Source organism: Podarcis bocagei, assembly GCF_964188305.1.
Source record: "Podarcis bocagei genome assembly, chromosome: 16".
NCBI classification, from domain to species: Eukaryota; Metazoa; Chordata; class Lepidosauria; order Squamata; family Lacertidae; genus Podarcis; species Podarcis bocagei.
This window is the reverse complement of record NC_138142.1, coordinates 40,128,343-40,150,376: the sequence shown is the minus strand read 5'-3', so window position 1 is coordinate 40,150,376 and position 22,034 is coordinate 40,128,343. Positions and strand designations below refer to the sequence as shown.

The 22,034-nt window shown below is 48.7% G+C and overlaps 1 protein-coding gene and 1 pseudogene across 5 annotated transcripts in view; one reads left to right on the top strand and one right to left on the bottom strand.

Moving 5' to 3' along the window:
• Positions 1 to 22,034, bottom strand: part of PI4KB (phosphatidylinositol 4-kinase beta) — a 52,076-nt gene that overhangs the window by 10,759 nt on the left and 19,283 nt on the right. For 2 of the 4 annotated variants that reach the window (XM_081173519.1, XM_081173521.1), the window contains exons 4-9: positions 11,172 to 11,216; positions 3,754 to 3,981; positions 2,743 to 2,970; positions 1,572 to 1,681; positions 1,286 to 1,390; positions 938 to 1,061 (exon numbers count right to left, since the gene is read on the bottom strand). In XM_081173519.1, coding sequence (XP_081029645.1) covers positions 938 to 1,061; positions 1,286 to 1,390; positions 1,572 to 1,681; positions 2,743 to 2,970; positions 3,754 to 3,981; positions 11,172 to 11,216 — 840 coding nt within the window. The remainder of the gene's footprint in view (positions 1 to 937; positions 1,062 to 1,285; positions 1,391 to 1,571; positions 1,682 to 2,742; positions 2,971 to 3,753; positions 3,982 to 11,171; positions 11,217 to 22,034) is intronic. The other 2 variants (XM_081173520.1, XM_081173522.1) reach the window with 1 other exon arrangement.
• On the top strand, positions 19,448 to 19,967 carry LOC308575264 (small ribosomal subunit protein uS19 pseudogene; annotated as a pseudogene). The gene has a single exon. The product of its transcript is annotated as a small ribosomal subunit protein uS19 pseudogene (transcript).

The following is a 22,034-nucleotide window of genomic DNA, read 5'->3' as shown; positions in this document are numbered from 1 at the left end:
ATAAAGGCATTTTGCAACAGGAAACCCTTGTGTTTTTCGGAGGTGGGGTGGGGGAGAAGTCCAGCACGCAAAATGTCCCTTGCAGAATTTTAACGGGCATCTACAGACTACAGGGATGTCCCAAATAGGAGGAGACGCTTGAAAACCGGGGTTCCACTGTATTATGATTTTTATTCAACTTTATATCCCACCTTTTTCCTCCAGGGAGCTCAACGTGGCGCACCTAATTCTCTTCCACCCCATTTTATCCTCACAACAACCCTGCAAGGGAGGTTAGGCCCCCAAGAGCTGAGCAGGAATTTGAACCCAAGCAGAGACATCACCTTGCCAACAAAGGTCCATATAGTTAAAGCTATGGTTTTCCAAGTCGTGATGTATGGAAGTGAGAGCTGGACCATAAAGAAGGCTGATCGCCGAATAATTGATGCTTTTGAATTCTAGTGCTGGAGGAGACTCTTGAGAGTCCCATGGACTGCAAGAAGATCAAACCTCTCCATTCTGAAGGAAATCAGCCCTGAGTGCTCCCTGGAAGGCCAGATCCTGAAGCTGAGGCTCCAAGACTTTGGGCACCTCATGAGAAGAGAAGACTCCCTGGAAAAGACCCTGATGTTGGGAAAGATGGAGGGCACAAGGAGAAGGGGACGACAGAGGACGAGATGGTGGGACAGTGTTCTCGAAGCTACCAGCATGAGTTTGACCAAACTGCGGGAGGCAGTGGAAGACAGGAGGGCCTGGTGTGCTCTGGTCCATGGGGTCACGAAGAGGCGGACACGACTAAACGACTCAACAACAACAACTCTCCCAGGTGCTAGTCTGACACTCTAAACACTACACCAGCACTGCATCCAACTTGAGCAAACTCAGAAGCCCTTGAGGGAGGAAAGAGAAAGAGAAAGAGAAAGAGCACCTTGAGCCACTGCTGTGTGGTATTCCCTACCTGAAGTTGTTTGAGCACCTGGAAGGCCAGCAGCTCTTGCCGGAGATCATCGCCACATTTCACGATCACAGAGAGGAGGCGCCAGTTTGGGAGGTGGCCGTACGGAGAGCCCTCCCGGATCCGCCTGCAAAAAAGCAGCAGGAAGCAGTTGGTTCCGCCTTGGCCTGGCGCGGGAGACTCAGGCCACCCTTGCCGAGCCCTGAGGAACCCAAACAGCCCCGTTGCCCCACGCAAGCGATGGGGAGGGCCTCGCCATCTGCAGCCAATGCCTGGCTTCTTAGCACGTCAGGCCGTGGAGACACAACTGGGGCCCCGCCACCCTCTGCTCTGACCCCGCAGTGCCCTCACCTGACTTTCTCTTGCCACGGCTCCTTCAGGGCGACGGCAGAAGGGTCTTCAGGGTCCCTCTTGAAGGACGTTGGAGTGTGGGCAAGCTGTTCCGAGAGGCGTCTCCTGCAAGAGGGAAGAGAAATGTTAATTTTGGGTGGGTGGGGGTGGGATTTTGCTACACACGGAAGCGGAACTGGATTATACTATTTTCAGGTTTTTGGGGTTTTTTATTAGGGATGTTATATTCCTAGACCTGAACCCCTCATTGCCAAGCAGCGGACATTTCTTCTAGACTCCCACTCACCTGATATCTCCAGCAGCTATGAAGACGGGCTCTTTGCTCTCCTGGCTGGTGATGCTGTCCACAGAGAACTGGGAGATGTTGTCACAGCTATTGGTGTGAATCTCTGGAAGCTGGAGAACAAAGGAAGGAAGGAAGGAAGGAAGAGCTAAGTGGAAGCAGAGAGGTTTCATCCGTTTCTGTGGCACATCGTTGAAGGAAAAGCCCTGCTTTCAGCATCGCTTTAGCTGTACCTTCAAGACCATAAAAAAAAAGATGCAGCCCATTTCACCCTTCTGACAAAAGTAATCGAATTCCTGATCCAGGGATTTTTCTTGGGCCTTTTTGGCTTTATTGTGACCAACTATAAGCCTCTTATCTTCATCAGTGATCACGTCAGCACACATAAAAGTGGTGACAGCAGCAGCGGTACGTACTTGGTGTAATTAATGCCAATTCATAACTTCCATCATTTTCATCTTAAAGGTAAAGGGACCCCTGACCATTAGGTCCAGTTGTGACCGACTCTGGGGTTGCGGCGCTCATCTCACTTTACTGGCTGAGGGAGCCGGCGTACAGCTTCCGGGTCATGTGGCCAGCATGACTAAGCCGCTTCTGGCGAACCAAAGCAGCGCACGGAAACGCCGTTTACCTTCCCGCCAGAGCGGTACCTATTCATCTACTTGCACTTTGAGGTGCTTTCAAACTGCTAGGTTGGCAGGAGCAGGGACCGAGCAACTGGAGCTCACCCCATCGCGAGGATTCGAACCGCCGACCTTCTGATCGGCAAGTCCTAGGCTCTGCAGTTTAACCCACAGCACCACCCGCGTCCCCATTTTCATCATAGGCACCAGCTATTTGTCCTTCGTTTTCATCAGCAGAGAAAATTATTTCACTGGACGGCACTGAAGCCCCTTGCTGACTTCTCTGCTTATATTTATCAACCCTTCTTCTCTTGTCTTCTTGCTCCTCCTCCTTTTTTACATGCCTGTTATGCATAAAGGAGATTTGGCAAGCTAATCTGATGTGCTCCGACAATTCTTAATGATTTTCATGCATTTCCCCCCTTTTTTCGCACAGAAGGTTTTAATAAGACAAGTTTAAAGTGACTGGAAATATTCCACCAAAATGTTAAAAAGTCAACCTTTTCATATTTGCGAAGCAAAGCTAAATGTTAATAATTTCATCGAAATACCTCCACCTGCAGCTCCCCGATGTCGTCCACAGACCAAGCCTCGTCATCATTGTCATAGTTGGGGACAGTGGTGAAGCTGCTGGCCCGCTGTTCATGCGTGATCCCGCACTCTGGGAGGTTTTCCACGGACCGCGTGCTACGGATACGGTTCTCTGGGATCCGGGCCGGGACGTTAGTGGTGTCGAAGTTTTCACATTCAAGTACTTCCACATAGATTAGGTAAGGAGCCTGGAGACGGGGAGAAGGGTGGGAGAAAGAGAAAGAAGGACTCTGACTGGACAAGTTTACAACGTCTGACAAAACAGGACGGGAGATTTGTGGTGATGTTTTGGGCAGCTTATTTCTACTCTGGGCGAAGGAAGGCTCAGTGCACTGGCCTTCCTAACACTTGGCTCCTACTGCTAATTGCAAAGTGTGCCTCTGCCTCCATCATTATTAACTTTCGGAGGGGAATCTGGAAATGTCCTTGGGAAAAGCTCCCTTCAAACTGTTTCAGCATGGATCCAGAAAAATGCATTCAAAGTTACGCATCGATGGTATACATATCTACCATTACTGAGCGAAACGACTAAAAACTGATCAGCCATGTGTTTGAGAAATGCAGTGCTTTTCTTGTCTGTTTGACTCATGTGTGGGTTGTTGGTTTGTCCGTGAATACTAAGTCCCAGATTTTTGAGTTTCAGATTTCAAGCAGGTCTGTGTTTAGTCCTCTAATGCCCTGCAGTAGCAAGGTGTGCTGCAGTCATCAGGTGATAAATGAGATCCTTATGGGAAAGATGTCAAGCAGTTTTCCAGCAGTAGGACAGAAGTGCCATTCCCCGTTTCTGCCCAAAACAAAAAGACTTCGGACACTGCCACCACACGCGGATCCATGAGCCGGTGACCTTACAATTTCTCCCGCACACAGCTGATGTGTTTTCAGCCTTGGGATCTACTTCTGAGTAGAATTTAGTTGGGCGCAACCCGATTCCACTGGAGCTCTTGCCCCCGTTCCTTCCTCAGCCCCCTTACCTTGTCCTTGGAGTTCAGCACGACGGCCTGGGTGTGTGGGACCCGCACCACGTGGTGGTCAAACCCAGCGGTGGGGAGCCAGACACGGGCCGGCAGCTTGTGGTTGAGCAGGGAGAGCTCGGAGATGAGGCGCTGCGTCTTCTGCTCTTTGGTCGGCAGCGTCGTCAGGCGCTTCCCGATGGCCATCAGAGACTTGATGAACTCTCGCTCCGGGGCCAGGCGGACGGGCTGCGCAGGGTTGTGGGGCTCTCCCGCCCCCAATTTTAGAGGGAGGGAGAGAAGGAGACAGAAGTTGGAACCGGTTTTTGCACAGAGGGTGCCTGCCTTCAGGACCCTCAGAGTTACAGGAGGATGCCAATTTTTGCCTGACAAATGAGAGAAAGGTTCCTATTCTGATTAAAGCCGTCTGAATGACCAGGATTAGGTCGGGCTGAGAGGATGCCTAGTCCAGTCTTCTGGGGGTGGGATCCAGCTCACGTCTAACCCAGGCCACATTCGCACCATACATTTAAAGCACTATGATACAGCCTTAAACAATCATGGCTCCCCCTCCAAAGAATTCTGGGAACTGTAGTTTAAGGGCACTGGGGGTTGTTCGGAGATCCCCTATTCCACGCACAGAGCTATAGTTCCCAAAGTGATTTAACAGGGAGCTCTGGGACTGTAGCTCTCTCCCCCTCCTATGCTGCCTCCCAACAACACTCCACACCCTGAACAAACTACAGTTCCCAAGATTCTTTTTGGTAGGTGGGAAGCCATGACACTTTAAAGCAGTATGAAGTTGCTTTAAATAGAAAGCGCAGGTGGGGCAATATGATTATCACTTTAAACAGTCATGGAATCCCCAAAGAATTCTGGGAACTGTAAGGGCACTGGGAGTGGTTAGAAGACACACTACTGCCTTCTCTGCACAGAGCCACAATTCTTTGAGTTCACTTTGAAAGATTATCTCCCCCCCCCCTTTTTACACAGGTTAGTAACGGCAATGAGGGTTCAATGTGACACGGGCTGCCTAAACAACATAGGCTCCCTGCCCACTATTGGGTCACATCCACACTAAACATTTGAGAAGCAGGAACTGTAGTTTATCCCCATGGAACTATAATTCCCAGCATCCTAAACACGCTACACTACTTAAGAGTTCTTTGGTGGCAAGCCATGTGCTTTAAAACGATGGTGGGGATGTGATTAAGACTGCAAAAAGGCAACAAATCCACATTTGAGTCTTCTTTAACCACCACCACCTCTTGCAGCATTCTCATTTTCTTGCAGATGTCTTGAAACCTGAAGCCACCCGCCTCAAACCCCAGCAAAACATTTAACCTTTTGCTCTTGATTGACACCAGCTTTCCCTCTCCAAAAAAAATACAGAGAGGCTGCTCTTTCTCAAATAGCCAGCAGAGGGTGCGAAAAGCTAGGAATCCTCTGAAAGAACACCAAGCAGTGCTGCACATCGCTGCTAAAAAGTCCAAATTGTTGACAAGCGTTTGTGAGCAACGCCAGCTTTATATATACAGTCGTACCTTGGAATTTGAACAAAATCCGTTCCGAGAGTCCATTCGACTTCCAAAACGTTCGGAAACCAAGGCGCAGCTTCTGATTGGCTGCAGGAAGCTCCTGCAGCCAATCGGACCCAGCGGTCGGGTTCCAAAGAACGTTCGCAAACCAGAACACTCACTTCCGGGTTTGCGGCGTTCGGGAGCCAAAACGTTTGACTCGCAAGGCTTCCGGGGTACGACTGTACAGTATTTATATATGAAACCGACCTAGCAAGGGAGAGAAGAGACTGTGTGTTTTCCTGTTTGCTTTTTAAGCAAGGAATTTATACGATTTATAATTGTTAAGAGATTAAATGCTTAGGAATGTCAAGAAGACACCCACAGGAACCGTCACCTGTGAAAAGAGGATGAGGAACATTTGCGGAGTCCCACAGCTGTGCCTCCAACTCCCACCCGTCCCAGCGGCCAGCATGGCCAATGGTTAGGGAAGGGTGTTGCGTGGTCCAAGAAACACCTGGACGGACACAGATGCCTCCATCACCCTTGGGGTTAAAACCACAGAAGGCTGAACCCAAAGGGCACCAGAAGTCAGTGCACCTCTTGGGTGCACTCCAGAAAGGCATTCGGACCCCGTCACCCTCGCAATAAAGCCACATTGGACTATCTTTCAGGGACATCGGGATGCTGACGCTGGACCGATTTAGGCACTGGAAACTATATGCAGCTAATTATTTCCACTGATGATGGTGATTGATAACACCGCAGTGGGGAGAAAAATCCATTTCCTAAATAACTGCTCCCTGCCCACCTCCCTTCTTCAAAAATAACCAGCTTCACTTCAGCAGTTTACTATCCCGTCAGAGGGAAGGATTATTATTTTTTTTAAAAAAGGATAATTTGAAATTAATAAGCCATTCCTGCCACCACCAAAACCAAGCGCTGGTCAAAGAGACATGCAATAAAGGGGGGGAGCAAGAGAAGGGTGTTAACTGTATGAAGCTGGTGATGAAGTAGAGAGCATGCAAAAAAGAGGGGGGAAAGGGGGTTTTTTTGGGGGGAGAGAGAATGTTAAGAGGGGGAATGAAGGCACTGAGCACAGAGGAGAGAGATTGCCCTGGTTGGAGGGAGGAAGGGATTCCCTGACAGCTTTGGGGTGTGTGGGGGAAAAGGGGGGGCTTTGGGGCTGCTGTGTTGCCAACACAAAGTTTCCCATCTCTCCCACACTGGGGGAATCAGGTCACACCTGATGCAACTGGAACTTTTGCCACGTTAAGACGTCTTAAGGAGCCACCAGGATTCCCTGTTGGGGTCTCCCCACCAGAACAGGTAATACCCCACCTCGGGTTGCTACAGAGCCCCACAAAGCAGCAAATTAGGGTAGCTGGGATTCCGTTCTCAGCAGCGCTGTTTACCAAGAAGCCCTGGCCCCGCTGAGACTTGCCCCTGGCCTAATCGGAATTATAGGACCGCAGCCAAGAACAACATAGGAAATCTCTTAACGTTTCTGTAAAAAGATTTTGGAACAAAGAACTCTGGGTTTTCCAGATTCCAGAGTTTTTCCAGCAAAGGGAAGGGGAAAAGGCAAGGGTCCGAAGCAGAGTTGTAGGCCAGTCCGTAGAGAGGATCTGTATGGTTTGTGGGAGCTGGAAAAGATCAACCGCCTGAGATCCTGGAAAAAAACTAAGGCCTGAAAGTGTCTGATCAGGGTGGGCTGGCTTCAGCAGCCTTCTGCAGTCAGGCTCCTGCCCTCCATGAAATAAACCACGGTTTAGTGTTACATGCAGGCCAGGCCAAATGTATAGCTATGGTTTGCCCACAATCATCCCTTCTCGTCTCCTTTCTAAATTCAGACTGTAGGCTCCTTGGGGCTGGCACTTAACTTTGTTAAGGAGGCATAGGCAAACTCGGCCCTCCAGATGTTTTGGGACTACAACTCCCATCATCCCTGACCGCCGGTCCTGTTAGCTAGGGATGACGGGAGTTGTAGTCCCAAAACATCTGGAGGGCAGAGTCTGCCTATGCCTGTTGTTAAGTGCTAGTGCTTAGATAGCACCATAAGCCACAACACAAAGAGGAAGCAGGTGAAGATCCGTTCTTCTTCCCCCACCCCTAAAAAAAACAACAATGTAGGAACCTACAGCTCCTCTGGATGTCGTTGGACTTCAGCTCCCATCATCCCTGGCTCTTAGCCATGCTGGCAGGGGCTGATGGGAGTCGGAGTCCCTCACCCTCACACCCACATTATAGCAAAGCCTTACAGCTATTCCTGAGCTGGGGAGGGCCAACCAAGGAAGGGGGGGGGGGAGACGCTGCTTACATTTGGAAGTGGCCAAACAGATTGACAAGCAAGCAAGATGGTGTCCAATGAAGCAAGGCAAATCTTTCCGTTCCACTTTCTTTCAATTTCTCAACCTCTTTCCCACCTGAAATTCTGCCTGCCACATTTCCGCGCCAGTCTTTGAAGGATGATAGTTTTAAAGCACTCACAAACTCGCCGGTGTTTTAGTGCGCGTCATTCCTAATACACTGATTTTTGGATGCGATCTCCCCCCAAACATACACATTTCCTGCATGCTTGATTTCTAAATGAATTGTTTTTGTAAACACTTTCCCCTAATACGCACATGCATTACTTTTTATTTTATTTTACAAAAATAAATAAATTCAACTTTGGAGAATTGCACTGCAAAACCCAGAGAACTGTGGGGTGTCTGTGTACTGGGTTTTGGGAAGCATTAAACATGAACCAAAATTGACATCCCCTCCCCTCCCCTTGTCCCATATTGAAGCAAGAGGGAGGTGGGATGGATTTGAGAGAAGAGAAAGGCTGGGTTGATTGACACAAGACAGAATGGATTTAAAGACAGGGAGGAGTTTTCGATTGGAGGAACTGAAGGATCTTCCCCAAAGTCCAAGCCTATGTTCTCATCACGAGCTCATACGTTGATTCCACCCATTATCAAGAAGAGGGTCGGGTATTCTTAGGGGAGAAGAAGAATCAGGTATAATTGCTAAAAGCAAAAATTTCAACGAAAAGAGGGGAGAAATTATTTGTAGACAGATGAGGGAAGAAAGAAGACAAGCAAATGAAAATTTCTACTCAACACAAGGCGCACCAAATTAAAAATATATGTAATAATTGAAGGGCAGCAGAGAGAACAGCATTTCCTCTTTTAACTGCTCATCTGAGCAAAGAGAAACAAAATATGAATACGGAAGGCCTGCGACGAACAATTCAATGGTGCTTCCAAATGTTTTCCTTATTCAGGCCGTATCTTCAAAGCAGGCAGGTCACTTGCCGCAAGACTTCCAGCACCACCAGCCTTGTGCAGCCCAAGGTAGTGCTGTGGATACGCTGAACGTGACTTTGAAAAATGAAACACAAAAATCCCTTTGCTCCCAAAATAAGAAGAGAGTGCGTAATTCAGAATGAAATATTCCGCAGTGTAATCCAATTTGAAAAGCCGACTCCATCCCCGTGAGCCCAAGGGAGGAGTCAATTCTTGTTTCATCAAAAATTAGCATCTGAAATTGCTCAGCTTCCTCTCCCCTCCCCATTCATTTTCCTTTGGTGCTGTGTATATTAGAATGCAAGCCAACAGGAGGTAAAGATTATCTTGTTTTTTAAATGTTTGTGTGTTTGGGTTCAGATGCTTCATATATATTATAAAATGGTAAGTCACTGCAAATGCAATGCTAAGGACTAAACAAAGCTCTTGGAATGCTGAACTCTTCATGAGTGATATGAATTAACAATGGGCTGTCCTATGTATAAAAGGCCCTTTGGGCTTATAAAATGCCACGTGTAAGACCACGAAGAAAGGCCATGAGATTAACTACTGTACTTGCTTTGTAGGAGGCCTAGAACTCTAGCTGTAAGAGGATAAAATGTAATAGTGCAGCAGCAGCAGTAGCTAGGCTTCCTTCCACTTATAAACATTTCAGGAAAATCAAACTGGGTGCACTTCTAGAAACGGGTTTGCTTCTCACAATTTACAGAGCCTGAAATACCTGCTTGAGGGTTATGAGGTGTGTATGTGGCTAGACCTGGGGAGAATGGCACAGGGCAAGGGCTGGAATCATATAAGAAGGGACTACTGGGATACACTATGGTTGTGAAACATCACTGACTGTTTGGGAGTACAGTGGTACCTCGAGTTACGTTACCTTTGGGTAATGTAATTTTGAGTTACAAACGCGGCAAACCCGGAAGTGTATACTTCCAGATTTCGCTTCACGCATGCGCAGGAGCGCTCTATCGCACTGCGCGAGTGTACAGAAGTGGCGCTTCCGGATACAGACTTTTTGGGGTAAGTACGGACCCCCAGTACGAATTACGTTCGTATCCAGAGGGTCCACTGTATAGATCTCTGTGGGGCCATCAAAACTCCGAAATATCTCTTCCCCATTCCACTGTCTGTCTGGATCACTGCCCCCCACCCATGTGAGCACTAAACCATGGTTTACCAAACCAGGGTTTGTCAAACCATGGTTTATTGCTATGCGTGAATGCTGCCCAGCAGCTTAACTATGGTTAGAGGCTGCTCGTTAAGGGAAATGATTTATTAAACTTACTGTTAAGCATAGGTGAGCATTACGTGTGAACAGAGACCACCTCAACTGTGGTTAGGAGCTGTTGCTGCCCCAAAGCTTTACGAGTGAAGAGTAGCTAAAAGTCCAAATTGCTTCAAGGTTCAGCAGCTATTGGCTGCTGCTTTTTGTTGGATGAGTTAACAGAAGGCTCATTTAGTTTGTACCTTAAGGGTTAAATCTGTCAAGCGTTCAAGTTAACTGGCCCAAAGGGGGATGGGGTGGAGGTTTTGCATAGCAACGAAACAGAATGGCATGGCATTCACTAAGGCAGCACACGCCCTGATTGGCTGTGTCATTGTGATTGAGTTTCCCCCCTCTGTATATGGGGTCCACCATCTCGCTGCTATGTACAAGGGCTTAAACCAAGGAAGAAAAAGCCTTTGTGTTCCTATCTCCTCAAATTATACAGTGGTTTTGTTCAGCTTTGCTCTGTGAAGTGTTATCAGAGCTTTTCTGCCTGGAATCTGCCTGTATTATTTAACACTTTTTAACTACAGTGGTACCTTGGTTTAAGAACAGCTTAGTTTATGAACAACTTGGATTAAGAACGCTGCAAACCTGGAAGTAGGTGTTTTGGTTTGTGAACTCTGCTTGGATTAAGAACATGTTCTGCTTCCTGTTGATTGTAAATTGAGTCCCCCGCTGCTATGGGAAAGCACGCCTTGGTTTAAGAACGCCTTCATTTAAGAAAGGACTTCCAGAGCGGATTAGGTTCGTAAACCAAGGTACCACTGTATTCGGTGACACAGTAAACCAAGGCTTTTTAAACAATGGCGTGGCTCCAACTGTGCCTCTATTAACTACGGTTAAGCGTTATGTGCCATAGAGACCGCTGGCTGCCAATCTGCACTTGACACGACTTTAGTATAAACAAGACAAACCTGCTGGGAAGCCTCATACCATGCAGAGCTCCACAACCCCCTTCCCAAGCTCAACATGCACGCGGGTGGCGCATGAGTGATGGAAGAGAGAGAGAGAGAGAGAGGCATGACAGCCAAGGAAGTCGGTTAGCCAAAGAGGCTCAGTCAAAAATGGCTAACAGCAGTGTGGTATTGGGCTCACTGGGGTGATTTTATTTCATTTTTTTCCAAAGTGGTGGAAGAGAAGAGAGGAATGGATTTTGCCTTTGATGCTCTGCAAGATGCATTTGCCAAGGGTGATTGGCGGGCTTAGCAAAGTGGCTTAAGATGACAACAGAGAGGAAATGCTGCTGCGAAAGAAATTATTTGTTGTTGATTTTTGGTAAATCACGGGAAGGGAAGCAGGCAGCCCAGTTGGAAGAGGTGGGGGAGAAAAACAAAAAAAGCTAAAACGCAGGCCACTTACGGAGCAAAATGATCTATCAAGGCTCTCCGTACTCGATGACAATTCCTGAGAAATGAATGAGAGGGAGGGGGAAAGGGGTGGGGTGTTTTTTTGTTTTCATTTTTTAAAAAATGTAAAAAAGGAAGGGAGAGGGAGGGAGAAAGTCGAGGAGAGAAAAGGCAAGTTTTTTGTTTTAAAAAAAACCAGTTCTGCACATTCCCTCCCCACCTGCCCCATCTCAACACAGAGAACAAACTGCAGGGGCTATGCACGGCACAACAACCCACCCCCCCCAGGCGAAACAACTCAGTGGCGGAATATTCTGTCCTCCTGCTCAGGAGAGGAAGGGGTTCAGAGAAACAGCGCTTTGCTTCCGACGCAGGAGAGCCAGAGGAAGCCAACTCCTCTTCCTGCTGCTTGCTCCAGCACCTGGTATTCAGAGGTACATTCTGGAAGCCAGTGCAACTGCGTGGTCTTCTGGATGCTGCAGAGCTCTGTCTCTCCGACTAACAACATCTGGGAAAGGCCACAAGCTCCCCATCCCTGATTTAAGCCATCCAGGCTGCAAGCAGTTGGCAAACCTGTCCTATGATCTTATTTGAAGATTATCAACGGCCTCGGCCCAGTACACCTGAAGGAGCGTCTCCACCCCCATCGTTCTGCCCGGACGCTGAGGTCCAGCACCGAGGGCCTTCTGGCAGTTCCCTCATTGCGAGAAGCCAAGTTACAGGGAACCAGGCAGAGGGTCTTCTCGGTAGTGGCGCTCGCCCTGTGGAACACCCTCCCATCAGATGTCAAAGAGAACAACAACTACCAGGCTTTTACAAGACATCTTAAGGCAGCCCTGTTCAGGGAAGTTTTTAATGTGTGACATTTTAGTGTATTTTTCGTTTCTGTGGAAGCCGCCCAGAGTGGCTGGGGAAACCCAGCCAGATGGGCGGGGTACAAATAATAATAATAATAATAATAATAATAATAATAATAATAATTATTATTATTATTATTATTATTATTATTATTATTATTATTATTATCTGAGCTAGAAGCGCTCCCTGGAGCCTACAAATTCTTTAAGTTAATGCGGAATAATTAAGACACTTGGATGCCATGGAAGGCAGCAGGCAGAGGTCTGGCTTAATGCCTACAGGTTGAACTTGTCTTTTTTTTTCTCTCCAGAGGTTGCCTGCTTTCCAAAACGCCTCTGGAAACTGGAGGCTTGGCAGAGGCGCTGAGGATTTTAGAGACTAGATACCCAGATCCACTCTGGAACATCAGCTCCCAGGATCTCTTTTGGGACAATGCAGGGCGCAAAGCCCACTGGGTGTCCTTGGGACAGTCGCTTGTGAGAACAGAATGGTGGGTTTTGGGGAGGAAAACACAGGCAACACCCTGGATGGACAGCAAGGTAATAAACTATAAAATAACCCGTTTGCAACAGGTGGAACAGGTCGGTGCTGAACAGGGAGCAATTCTGTTAGCAGGAGGATGGGGGGGGGGAGTTCTACAAAAGTGAGAATCAGACAAAGAGAGGTGGGAGATTCTCAGGCTGTGTTATATCCTCCCCATCGTAAATCTCACACCCCCTCCCATTTTGCAAAAAAGGGAGTTTTAAAAGCCTTTTAGGGCAAGTCACTTTTTTTTTACGAAAAGAGGCCAGGGTTTCATCCGAGCCAAAGCTTACTAAGATGTAAAACCAGTAATAACAATAAAAACAAGAGGAGAGAGAGAGAGAACTCACCTTAAGAAAACCAAAGTGAAACCAAAAGTAGGCAGAGTGGTTGTTTTGACAACTTTCCCTTAATCACATCACTTCTTTTTTCCCCAGTAGGATGAACCACCCTGGAAAGGACTCTGTCTCTCTGCCAGCCTACAGCAGAAGTGTGGAAACTGCTGCTGGACTGCAGCTCCCATCCCCAACCACTGGTCATGCTGGCTGCCAGGGCTGATCGGAATTGGGAGCTGAGCAACATCTGGAGGGCCAGAAACGTTCCCCACCTCTGAACCCAGAGTCATTCGGCTGAAACCAACACCAGGGGCTATCTAGCACAGGCTTCAAACAGTCAGGCCGCCTGGTCACCTGGGGCGACTCTCAAAGGCCTCCAGGCAATCCAACACAGAAGGGCTTTGCACGCTTTCCTCGCTAGGCATAATTTTGTACACCTCTGTTGTGTTCTCCAATCTTCCAGTCGCTTCCTCCCTTCCCAACCTGAGCATGCAGGGGAGAAACTGTGACCTTTCCTCACTGGGGAGGCATTCCACATACATTCGCGTGTTTTTCTGCATCCCTTTAAGCTCGCCATTACCTTTTTATTTGAGACGGCTGGGGGGAACTATGCTACGTCTCAGCACAGCTATTTCCAAATGCGGGAAATGGTGAGGAGAGTAAGAAGCAAGTCAGCATAGGGAAAAGGGAGAGGAAAAGACAGTGTTGATGCCAAGAGGAAAGGTGTGTTTATATACATAGAATTGTAGAGTTGGAAGGGACCCCCAAAGGTCCTCTAGTCCAGGCATAGGCCAACTCTGGCCCTCCAGATGTTTGGGACTACAATTCCCATCATCCCTGATCACTGGTCCTGTTAGCTAGGGATGATGGGAATTGTAGTCCCAAACATCTGGAGGGCCAGACTTTGCCTATGCCTGCTCTAGTCCAATGCAGGAATCACAGAAGACAGGATTTCTCTCCATCCACAGCTAATAAATTCATAGAATCACTGAGCGGTTGGAAGGGACCCATTCTGTGGATGGGACAGTCCATCCTGTTCATATGGACCGGCCACAATATCCATCGTTCTCTCATCCAAAGAGCCTATGTCAGGCTTCCTCAACCTCAGCCCTCCAGATGTTTTGAGACTACAATTCCCATCATCCCTGACCACTGGTCCTGCTAGCTAGGGATGATGGGAGTTGTAGGTCAAAAACATCCAGAGGGCTGAGTTTGAGGAAGCCTGGCCTATGTATTAAGATTATCTCCTGCAGAACTGACGCAGCAATGGCTGGATGGACTTCGGCCCACATTTACGGCCCTCTATTAATGATGGTTTTCCGCTTGCAGTCCTCGCGGGGGCAAGTCGAGAGGAGATGAATGGCCGACTGCTCCCCCCATCCTGGCTCTGGGTTCGCTGACGATGCTTTTCTCCCCAGCACAGGGATAGGCTTTGTTATGCGTGCGCAAGGAAGATGGTGTTATTTCCAAGAGTACCAAAAACTGGGCCAAATCACGCGATGAGGACCGCTCCCCCCCCCCCCAGTTTATGGAAAACAGAAGCAGGCATAGAAGCCAGACGGAGGAAGTCTGGCCAAGTCACCGAGGGGACAGAAATGGTTGGAATTCTTCTTTTATGTTCAAAGGGCCAATTTTTTTTAATTCTTTTTTTAAATTGAACGAGGCCAGGAGAAAGGGGAAGCTGTTGGGCCCATTAGAAAAATGTAAAATGATCAGACATTAAAAAGGGAGGGAAGGGAACACTGCGCTTCCTTCACAGACACACACAAAGCCCACACAGTATATGACACCCCACAGAGGACTTTGAGACCTCTCATAGATAGCAGCTTTATGTCACAGAATCAGAGTTGGAAGGGGACCCTGAGGATCATCTAGTCCAACCCCTTAAAATAATAATAAATCCCACCATTCCTCCTGAAGGAACCCAGGAAGCAAATGTATCTGTAACGGAAAACCACTGCGAGGGTTTTTGTTTTTACAATCAAGCAGTGTATAAATGTCCTGGAATAAAATAAACAAATAAATAAACACACCAGTATGGTTAAAAAGAAAAAAGCTTTTTATCTTGAACTGGTGTAATAAAGGACAGGAAAATGCAAACCCACACACTTGATTAGGCATAGCATAATGCCTTCTTGTATAATGATATGGAGGTTTTATGTACCGTAAATTTCGCTCCAAAACACGCACTTTTTTGCTCCGAGAAAGTAAGGGAAAATGCCTGTGCGTGTTAAGGAGCGAATGCACGGATCAGAGCCATGGCTGCCGTCAGTCAGGCAAAGCGGGAGCCACTTACACGCTCTACGAGGCTCTCACTTTGCTTTCTTTAAAGCGACCTGGAGCCAGGAAGGAGGGAGGGAAGGAGAGCCATAGCAGCAAAGCCGGCAGCAGCCGCTTACACGGGAGGAGGGAGAGACGCTAGCAAAGGTCTGCGCGCTCTCTAAACAGAGCAATGAGGCTGCAGAGAGACGGCAGGAAAGATAAAATTTAAGCAACCAGCAGCAAAATAAAACCAACCTCGAGCTCTGAGCCACGCAGTGAAAACCAGGAAGTAAAAAAAAGGGCTGGGGAGGGCATGAGGGAGAGGGGAAAACTTCGCAAATCCCCCGCAAATCCCCCGCGTCTCAGCTGATCGGCTGGGATGGAGCAGCTTGTTTTCAGGCAGGATAGATTTGAGCAATGTCTGGGTCCTAGTGCCCCTACCGCTTTTTTGTGCTCCATTCTATGGCGAATCCCCTGGATTCCAAGTCCTCCTCACTTGCTCAAATCTATTCCGCCTCAAAACAAGGAGCGGAAGGAAAAGGCTGCAAACTGTTAAATGGAAAAAAAAAAACCGAGGCACAGGGCAAATACCTTAAGTATACCTTTAAAGCAACAGTGCTCTTTCCCTCCCTCCTCCCCGCGGAAAAGCTCCTTGTCCCTTGAGTTCTTTTCCTTCCCTCCCCACTTAAAACGTGGTTACAAAGCACGGATCCACATGGATCCTCAGGATTTTTGCATTGGGCTACCCCAAACTCACTGTCAGATCACATGTCTGTGGCCACAGCATGAACCATAAAAATCATACATCCACTGTTTCATTTAGAATATTTTTTCCTCGTTTTCCTCCTCTAAAAACTACATGCGTGTTATGGTCAGATGCGTGTTATAGAGCGAAAAATACGGTATATCAGGAAAGCAATATGTACTATCAAGTTTCCATTATTAAACCATTTTTTATCACTTCCATTTCTTCCCGTGGATTAATGCTGTTGCATGTGAAAGAATGAATGAATGAGTAAGAAAATGTCTGTTAAAGAATGCTGATCAGGAATCTACAATTCTATGATTCTCTGACTGAACAGATTGGAGGTGTATATCCCTCCCTGTTGAGCTGATTGGCTGCAGGCCTGCCCATCTTGACATTAAAAAGCCCTCTTCACAAGGGATCAGAGACGGCAGAAGCCCTTGTCCGATTTCACCTGGTTTCCAAACCCAAACAGGAAACCTCTGCAGTGATGTCGATATTCCCCCGGTCTCCACTTGTCAGTGTCTGAATCATCCTGAGTCACTCTCACCCAGTTGCCACAGAGACCTCAGAGCAAGGGGAGCGTTCCTTGCACAAAGGTTGCCCAGCTCTGCCAAACACACACACACTCACACACAAAACGCCTGCCTGCTGTGTCACCACAAAGCAGGTTCCGAAGCGCTCTCATGTTACACAGCAAGGATTTCCTGGCAGGACACAACTGGCTCCTCCTCCAGCACCCCCTGCAAGATTACCTGCCCAGGTGCAAATGCCACAGCGAGACTGACAGAGAGAGAGAGAGAGAGAGAGAGAGAGAGAGAGAGAGAGAGAGAAGCTCAAGTTTCTGTTCTTAAGACTTTTTTTAAAAAGTGAAGAAAAATAGACCGTCCTCATTTGGTAACTCTGCAATACAGTGGTACCTCGGGTTAAGTACTTAATTCGTTTCGGAGGTCCGTTCTTAAGCTGAAACTGTTCTTAACCTGAAGCACCACTTTAGCTAATGGGGCCTCCTGCTGCTGCCGTGCCGCTGGAGCACGGTTTCTGTTCTCATCCTGAAGCAAAGTTCTTAACCTGAAGCACTATTTCTGGATTAGTGGAGTCTGTAACCTGAAACGTATGTAACCTGAGGTACTGCTGTACTTTAAAGTGGGCAGACATCAGGATTGCAGGATCTGTTGCTGCCGAGAAGCAGATTTCAAAAGAGTGGCTCAGATGGGCACATGCACCGCTGGCGCTGAGGGGCAGAGCGTGCCTTTTGAGCCCAGAGCCTGGCATGCAAAGCCCTTCCGTGGAAGGAAAAACCCACACCTTGTATTCGCTCACAACTGAAGCGGGAGCTTTTCAGCTGCCAACTGCCCGGAGATCTCCTGGTAGACTCTTCACCTGCCTTTTGCTCCTGGTTGAGAGGGACTGAAGAAGCCTTTTCAGTCACGAGGGCCGCATTTCCTTCTTGGCAAGCTTCGGGAGGCCGCGTGCCAGCGGTGGGCGGGGGCCAGAGGAGAAAGGAGGCAGGGCGACAGAGGCAGCTCTTACCTCTGCACAGTAGGCCTACACCCCAGCTGTGCAAAAAGTTAAGAGGCTTTCCTACTTCCCCTGCATGCAGACGCACCTCTCCACCCAAATATCGTAGTTTAAGGACACGTTCCAGCTAAGTGAAGGCACTCAAGGGCGACCCACAGCACTGCCAGCGAGAAGAGTGGGGGCCCCGGGAAGAGGTCCAAGGGCTGGAGAGAGGGGAATGACGCACCCAGAGGTCCTTCCACTGAATTAAATCACGGCAAGCCTACTGCTTTCTGGCTAAGGTGGAAAGTTGTCAGAGGAGGGGAAGGGTGCATTCGTAGGGGCAAGACAGACACACATCTACGTAACAGAAGAGCCAGTACAGTGGGCAGGGATTCCCTCCCTGTCATAAACCGAAGCAAGTCATATGAGGATCCCTTGCCACAATGGTAGATTATTAGGAAAAAGGAATCACAGCAAGCCTCCAGATTCACCAGGTCCATCTCAAGCGAGAGGCAGACTCTTGCCAAAGTAGTCAATGCTAATGGAGTTAGCAATTTGCGTGCTAAAATGTGCATTTTAAGAGGTGATGAGACTAAGGGGTAATATTAAGAGGTGCTCAGACCAGCCAAAGCATAAGAACGTAAGAAGAGGCGGCTGGATCAGGCGAATGTCCCATCTGTGGGTTGTAACCCACTGGGAGCAGTCAAGTGCAACATTACCTGTTTTGCTAGAGTGGTCATGCTAGAGTTGGTCCAGCCAGTCGAAACTTCCTCTTCCTCCTGGCCTGGAGCATCCTTCCTTGCGTGTGACTAGTAGGTGGGCGGGACCTTTCAGACCTTGTAAAAGGCCAAGTCACACAGCCACCTCCCTCTCTTTCATCTTCTTTTTCGTCCTGCGAACTTCCTAATTCACCTGGACTGGACTGCTGGCCGCCAGCAGTCCCCCAGGTTATCTCCCATATGGGGTAAACCTGTTTGTACATGTTTGTAACTTTGCTTCAGGGATCACACTGTGCTCTGCCTGATCACGAGTAAAACTACTTTTTTTGTTACTTATAAAGAAGACTGTTGTGTCTTTATTCTTTTAGGTAAACGTAAAGGGACCCCCGACAAGTCCAGTCGCAAACGACTCTGGGGTTGCGGCGCTCTTCTCGCTTTACAGGCCGAGGGAGCCAGCGTTTGTCCGCTTCCACAGAGTTTCTCTGGGTCATGTGGCCAGCACGACTAAGCCGCTTCTGGCAAAACCAGAGCAGCACACGGAAACGCCGTTTACCTTCCTGCTGGAGCGGTACCTATTTATCTACTTGCGCTGCGTGCTTTTGAACTGCTAGGTTGGCAGGAGCTGGGACCGAGCAACGAGAGCTCACCCCGTCGTGGGGATTCAAACCGCCGACCTTTCGACCGGCAAGCCCAAGTGGCATAGTGGTTTAACCCACAGCGCCACCCACATCCCATTTTATTCTTTTAGGAGGGATCAAAGGGGTCTTACCAGGAATAACAGAACATATCTCAATCTGGGCAAGCCAGATTGAATTGTTTCTTGTCTTAAGAGACTCACACAAGTTTGCAACCAGCTTTCTGCTGCGTAAGAAGGGGAACGTACTCTGCTATATAAAGTAACTTGCCAGTGTGAATCAGGACGGATATTAATAATCAATATATCCTCTCCTGCCACCCTCAACATTCCCACACCATCTAGCACAGCATCCTGTTCCCACAGTGACCAAACAGATGCCTCAATAGACAACTCAGAAGCAGGATCCAATTGCAAGAGCCCTCTCCTCTCCTTCGGCCTCCAGTCACTGGTATGGAGAAGCACTGCTTCCTCCGACTGGAGGCAGAGCACAGCCACCATGGCTGGTAGCCATCAATAGCCCTCTCCTCCTCCACAAATTTGTCTAATGCTCTTTTAAAGCCATCTAGGTTGGTGGCCATCACTCCCTCCTGTGGCAGGGAGTTCCACCATTTAACTCTGTGCTGCGTGAAGAAGTCCTTTAATTTAAATATCCGGACTCTTCCAGCATTCAGGGTGTCACTGAGTTCTAGTGTCATGGGAGAGGTAAAATATTTCTCTCACACACTTTTTTTTCCTGGAGGAGACTGCGGCCAAGATGGCGGAAGTGAAGCAGAAGAAGAAGCGTACTTTCTGGAAGTTCACCTATCGGGGTCTTGACCTGGACCAGCTCCTCGACATGTCCTATGAGCAGCTGATGCAGCTGTACAGCGCCCGCCACCGCCGGCGGCTCAACCGCGGCCTGCGCCGCAAGCAGCACTCCCTCCTCAAGCGGCTGCGCAAGGTCAGGAAAGAGGCCCTGCCCATGGAGAAGCCTGAGGTGGTCAAAACCCACCTGCGAGTCATGATTATCCTTTCGGAAATGGTGGGCAGCATGGTAGGCGTGTACAATGGGAAGACCTTCAACCAGGTGGAAATCAAGCCTGAAGTGATTGGCCACAATTTGGGAGAGTTCTCCATCACTTACAAGCCCATTAAGCACGGCTGACCTGGAATCGGGGCCACCCACTCCTCTCGGTTCATTCCTCTGAAGTAAGGGGATTTGGGAAAGCTTGTGTCTTGCGTGTAAATAAAAGGGTTTCCCAACAAAACAAAACAAAATACAAAACAAATTTCTCTCTCTCTCCATGCTATGCATAGTTTCATAAACTTCTATCATGTTGCCCCTTACTCGCCTTTTCTCTAAACTCAGAAGTCCCCAAACTGCAACCTCTCTCTATAGGGGAGTTGCTCCCTCCCCTCCCTCTTCCAACTCTACAATATCCCTTTTGAGGTGAGGCAACCAGAGCTGCAATTTTAAGAAGTGCTCAGCCTCAGCCACATTTTCCTCGGAACATCCCTTGCGGCACTTCGGGCCCAAAAGACTCTCCGCACGTCGCCAGGAGAAATCCAGCCCTGCGTGAATTAATAAGCATTCCGGGCTCCGGTTTCCAGTTGGCAAGTGGCTGGGATCATCCTGGGCAACCGGCGGCCTCCGAGCTCCCGGCTTTCTATCAGCCCATTGTTCCCCTGCGAACAATGAAGCGGCAGGGAGTGGGAAGGGCTCTGCGAGCCGCCTTTGGAGCCATCTGGAAGACAAGCCTGGGAATCGAGAGCGTAATAGGGTGGTCAATTGTTCTGGCTTGGCCGGGACGGTCTGGGGAAGATCGCCTTCGCACCCCAAGTCAGCATGCAGCACCTGGCAGAGTGCCGGCTTCCAAAGGCGAAGCCAATCGGCTGCGCATCTCGCGTACCAGCCTACCTCGCAAGGTTGTTGTGTGGGCAGGATCAGCTATACCTCTCCCATGCACGCAACTGAGATTTCATGGGTGGAAACGTGATTTTACAAAATGAGAGAAGAGGGGAGGAAAAGAAGCCCGGTTTCTCCACATGCATAGGCTCAGAAGAATTCCATGCAGCTCAACGCCTGAAAAAGAAATTTCTGGAATTTCTTTTATTCACTGCACACGCTAAAAAACTTGAGGCCGGCTCCTGCTAACTCGGCATTTCAAGGACGTTCCCCATCTTTAAAAGCAGATTAGACAAATTCATGGAGAATAAGGCTATCAAAGGCTGCTGATCACGATGGCTGTGTACGCCCCACTCCGGGATGAGGATTAACAAGAAGTAACTGGGATTCGCAGGCGGGGAGAGTTGCTGCTGCTGCACCTTTGGGGCATCCGCTTGGCCACTGTGAGAGAAGGAGGCTGCACAGGATAGGCCCCCTTTGGCCTGATCCAGCAGCCAGGCCCCTCTGATGTTCTTATGGAACCACGAGGTCCTAAGTAGATACCGCACAGTGTCCCAGTTCTATCACAAAATCCCAGCAAACCTATCCCCTTACTTCCCCCTAGGCTTTATCACGGGACCCCCACATCTCTCAAATGCCCCACGCCCAAAGAACAGCTGCGCCAAGAGCACTCGGCAACCGCGTCTGACGCAAGCCCGAGTCTACGGAGAGACAGGGAAAGTTCTGGCGCATTAAGTATTCATTTGCTGCTCCGGCGATACTGAAATTCCACCCCAGAGTTTCTGCTCGGATGATCTCCAACAACGTGCGCCAAGAGGGTAGGAGAGAGAGAAAGAAAGAAAGAAAGAAAGAAAGAAAGAAAGAAAGAAAGAAAGGGAGAGTGAAAGTAGACCTCTTGGCTCGCCTCTGGCGGCTGAGTTCACGGACTAATGTTTTGCCAGATCGAGGGCTGGAAAGAGAGAGAGATTGCGGTCTGGCAGAGACAACCACAGCAGCACATCTGGACGCCAGAACAGGCACATCCAGCAGCACCGTACAGGCCTGATGCATTGCAGCTCCCACTTGTCAATCACATGATGCCAAAATGATGTCACGTATTTGACACCAAATTTGGCCCCTGGAGGCTGATCCTGATCCGCAGAGCCAAAAAAGGGTTCCCCACCCATGATTTAAAGCTCTCCAACTTTTGTTCCCCCGCCCCACAAGCATGGGAATCCCCAGGGTCTTTCACTATGTCCACACCCATTGAGATTCAGCAGCTGATGTAGCATTGGGTATCCACCCCCACCACAATCTCTTTCCACCACTTTTTAATTCTTTCACCAGTTTTTCTTCTTTAATAAAGGCAGACGGCGGAAAGGATCTTGCTGTGGGTCGGGCTGGGAGCCCGTTTTATTAATTATAATAAAT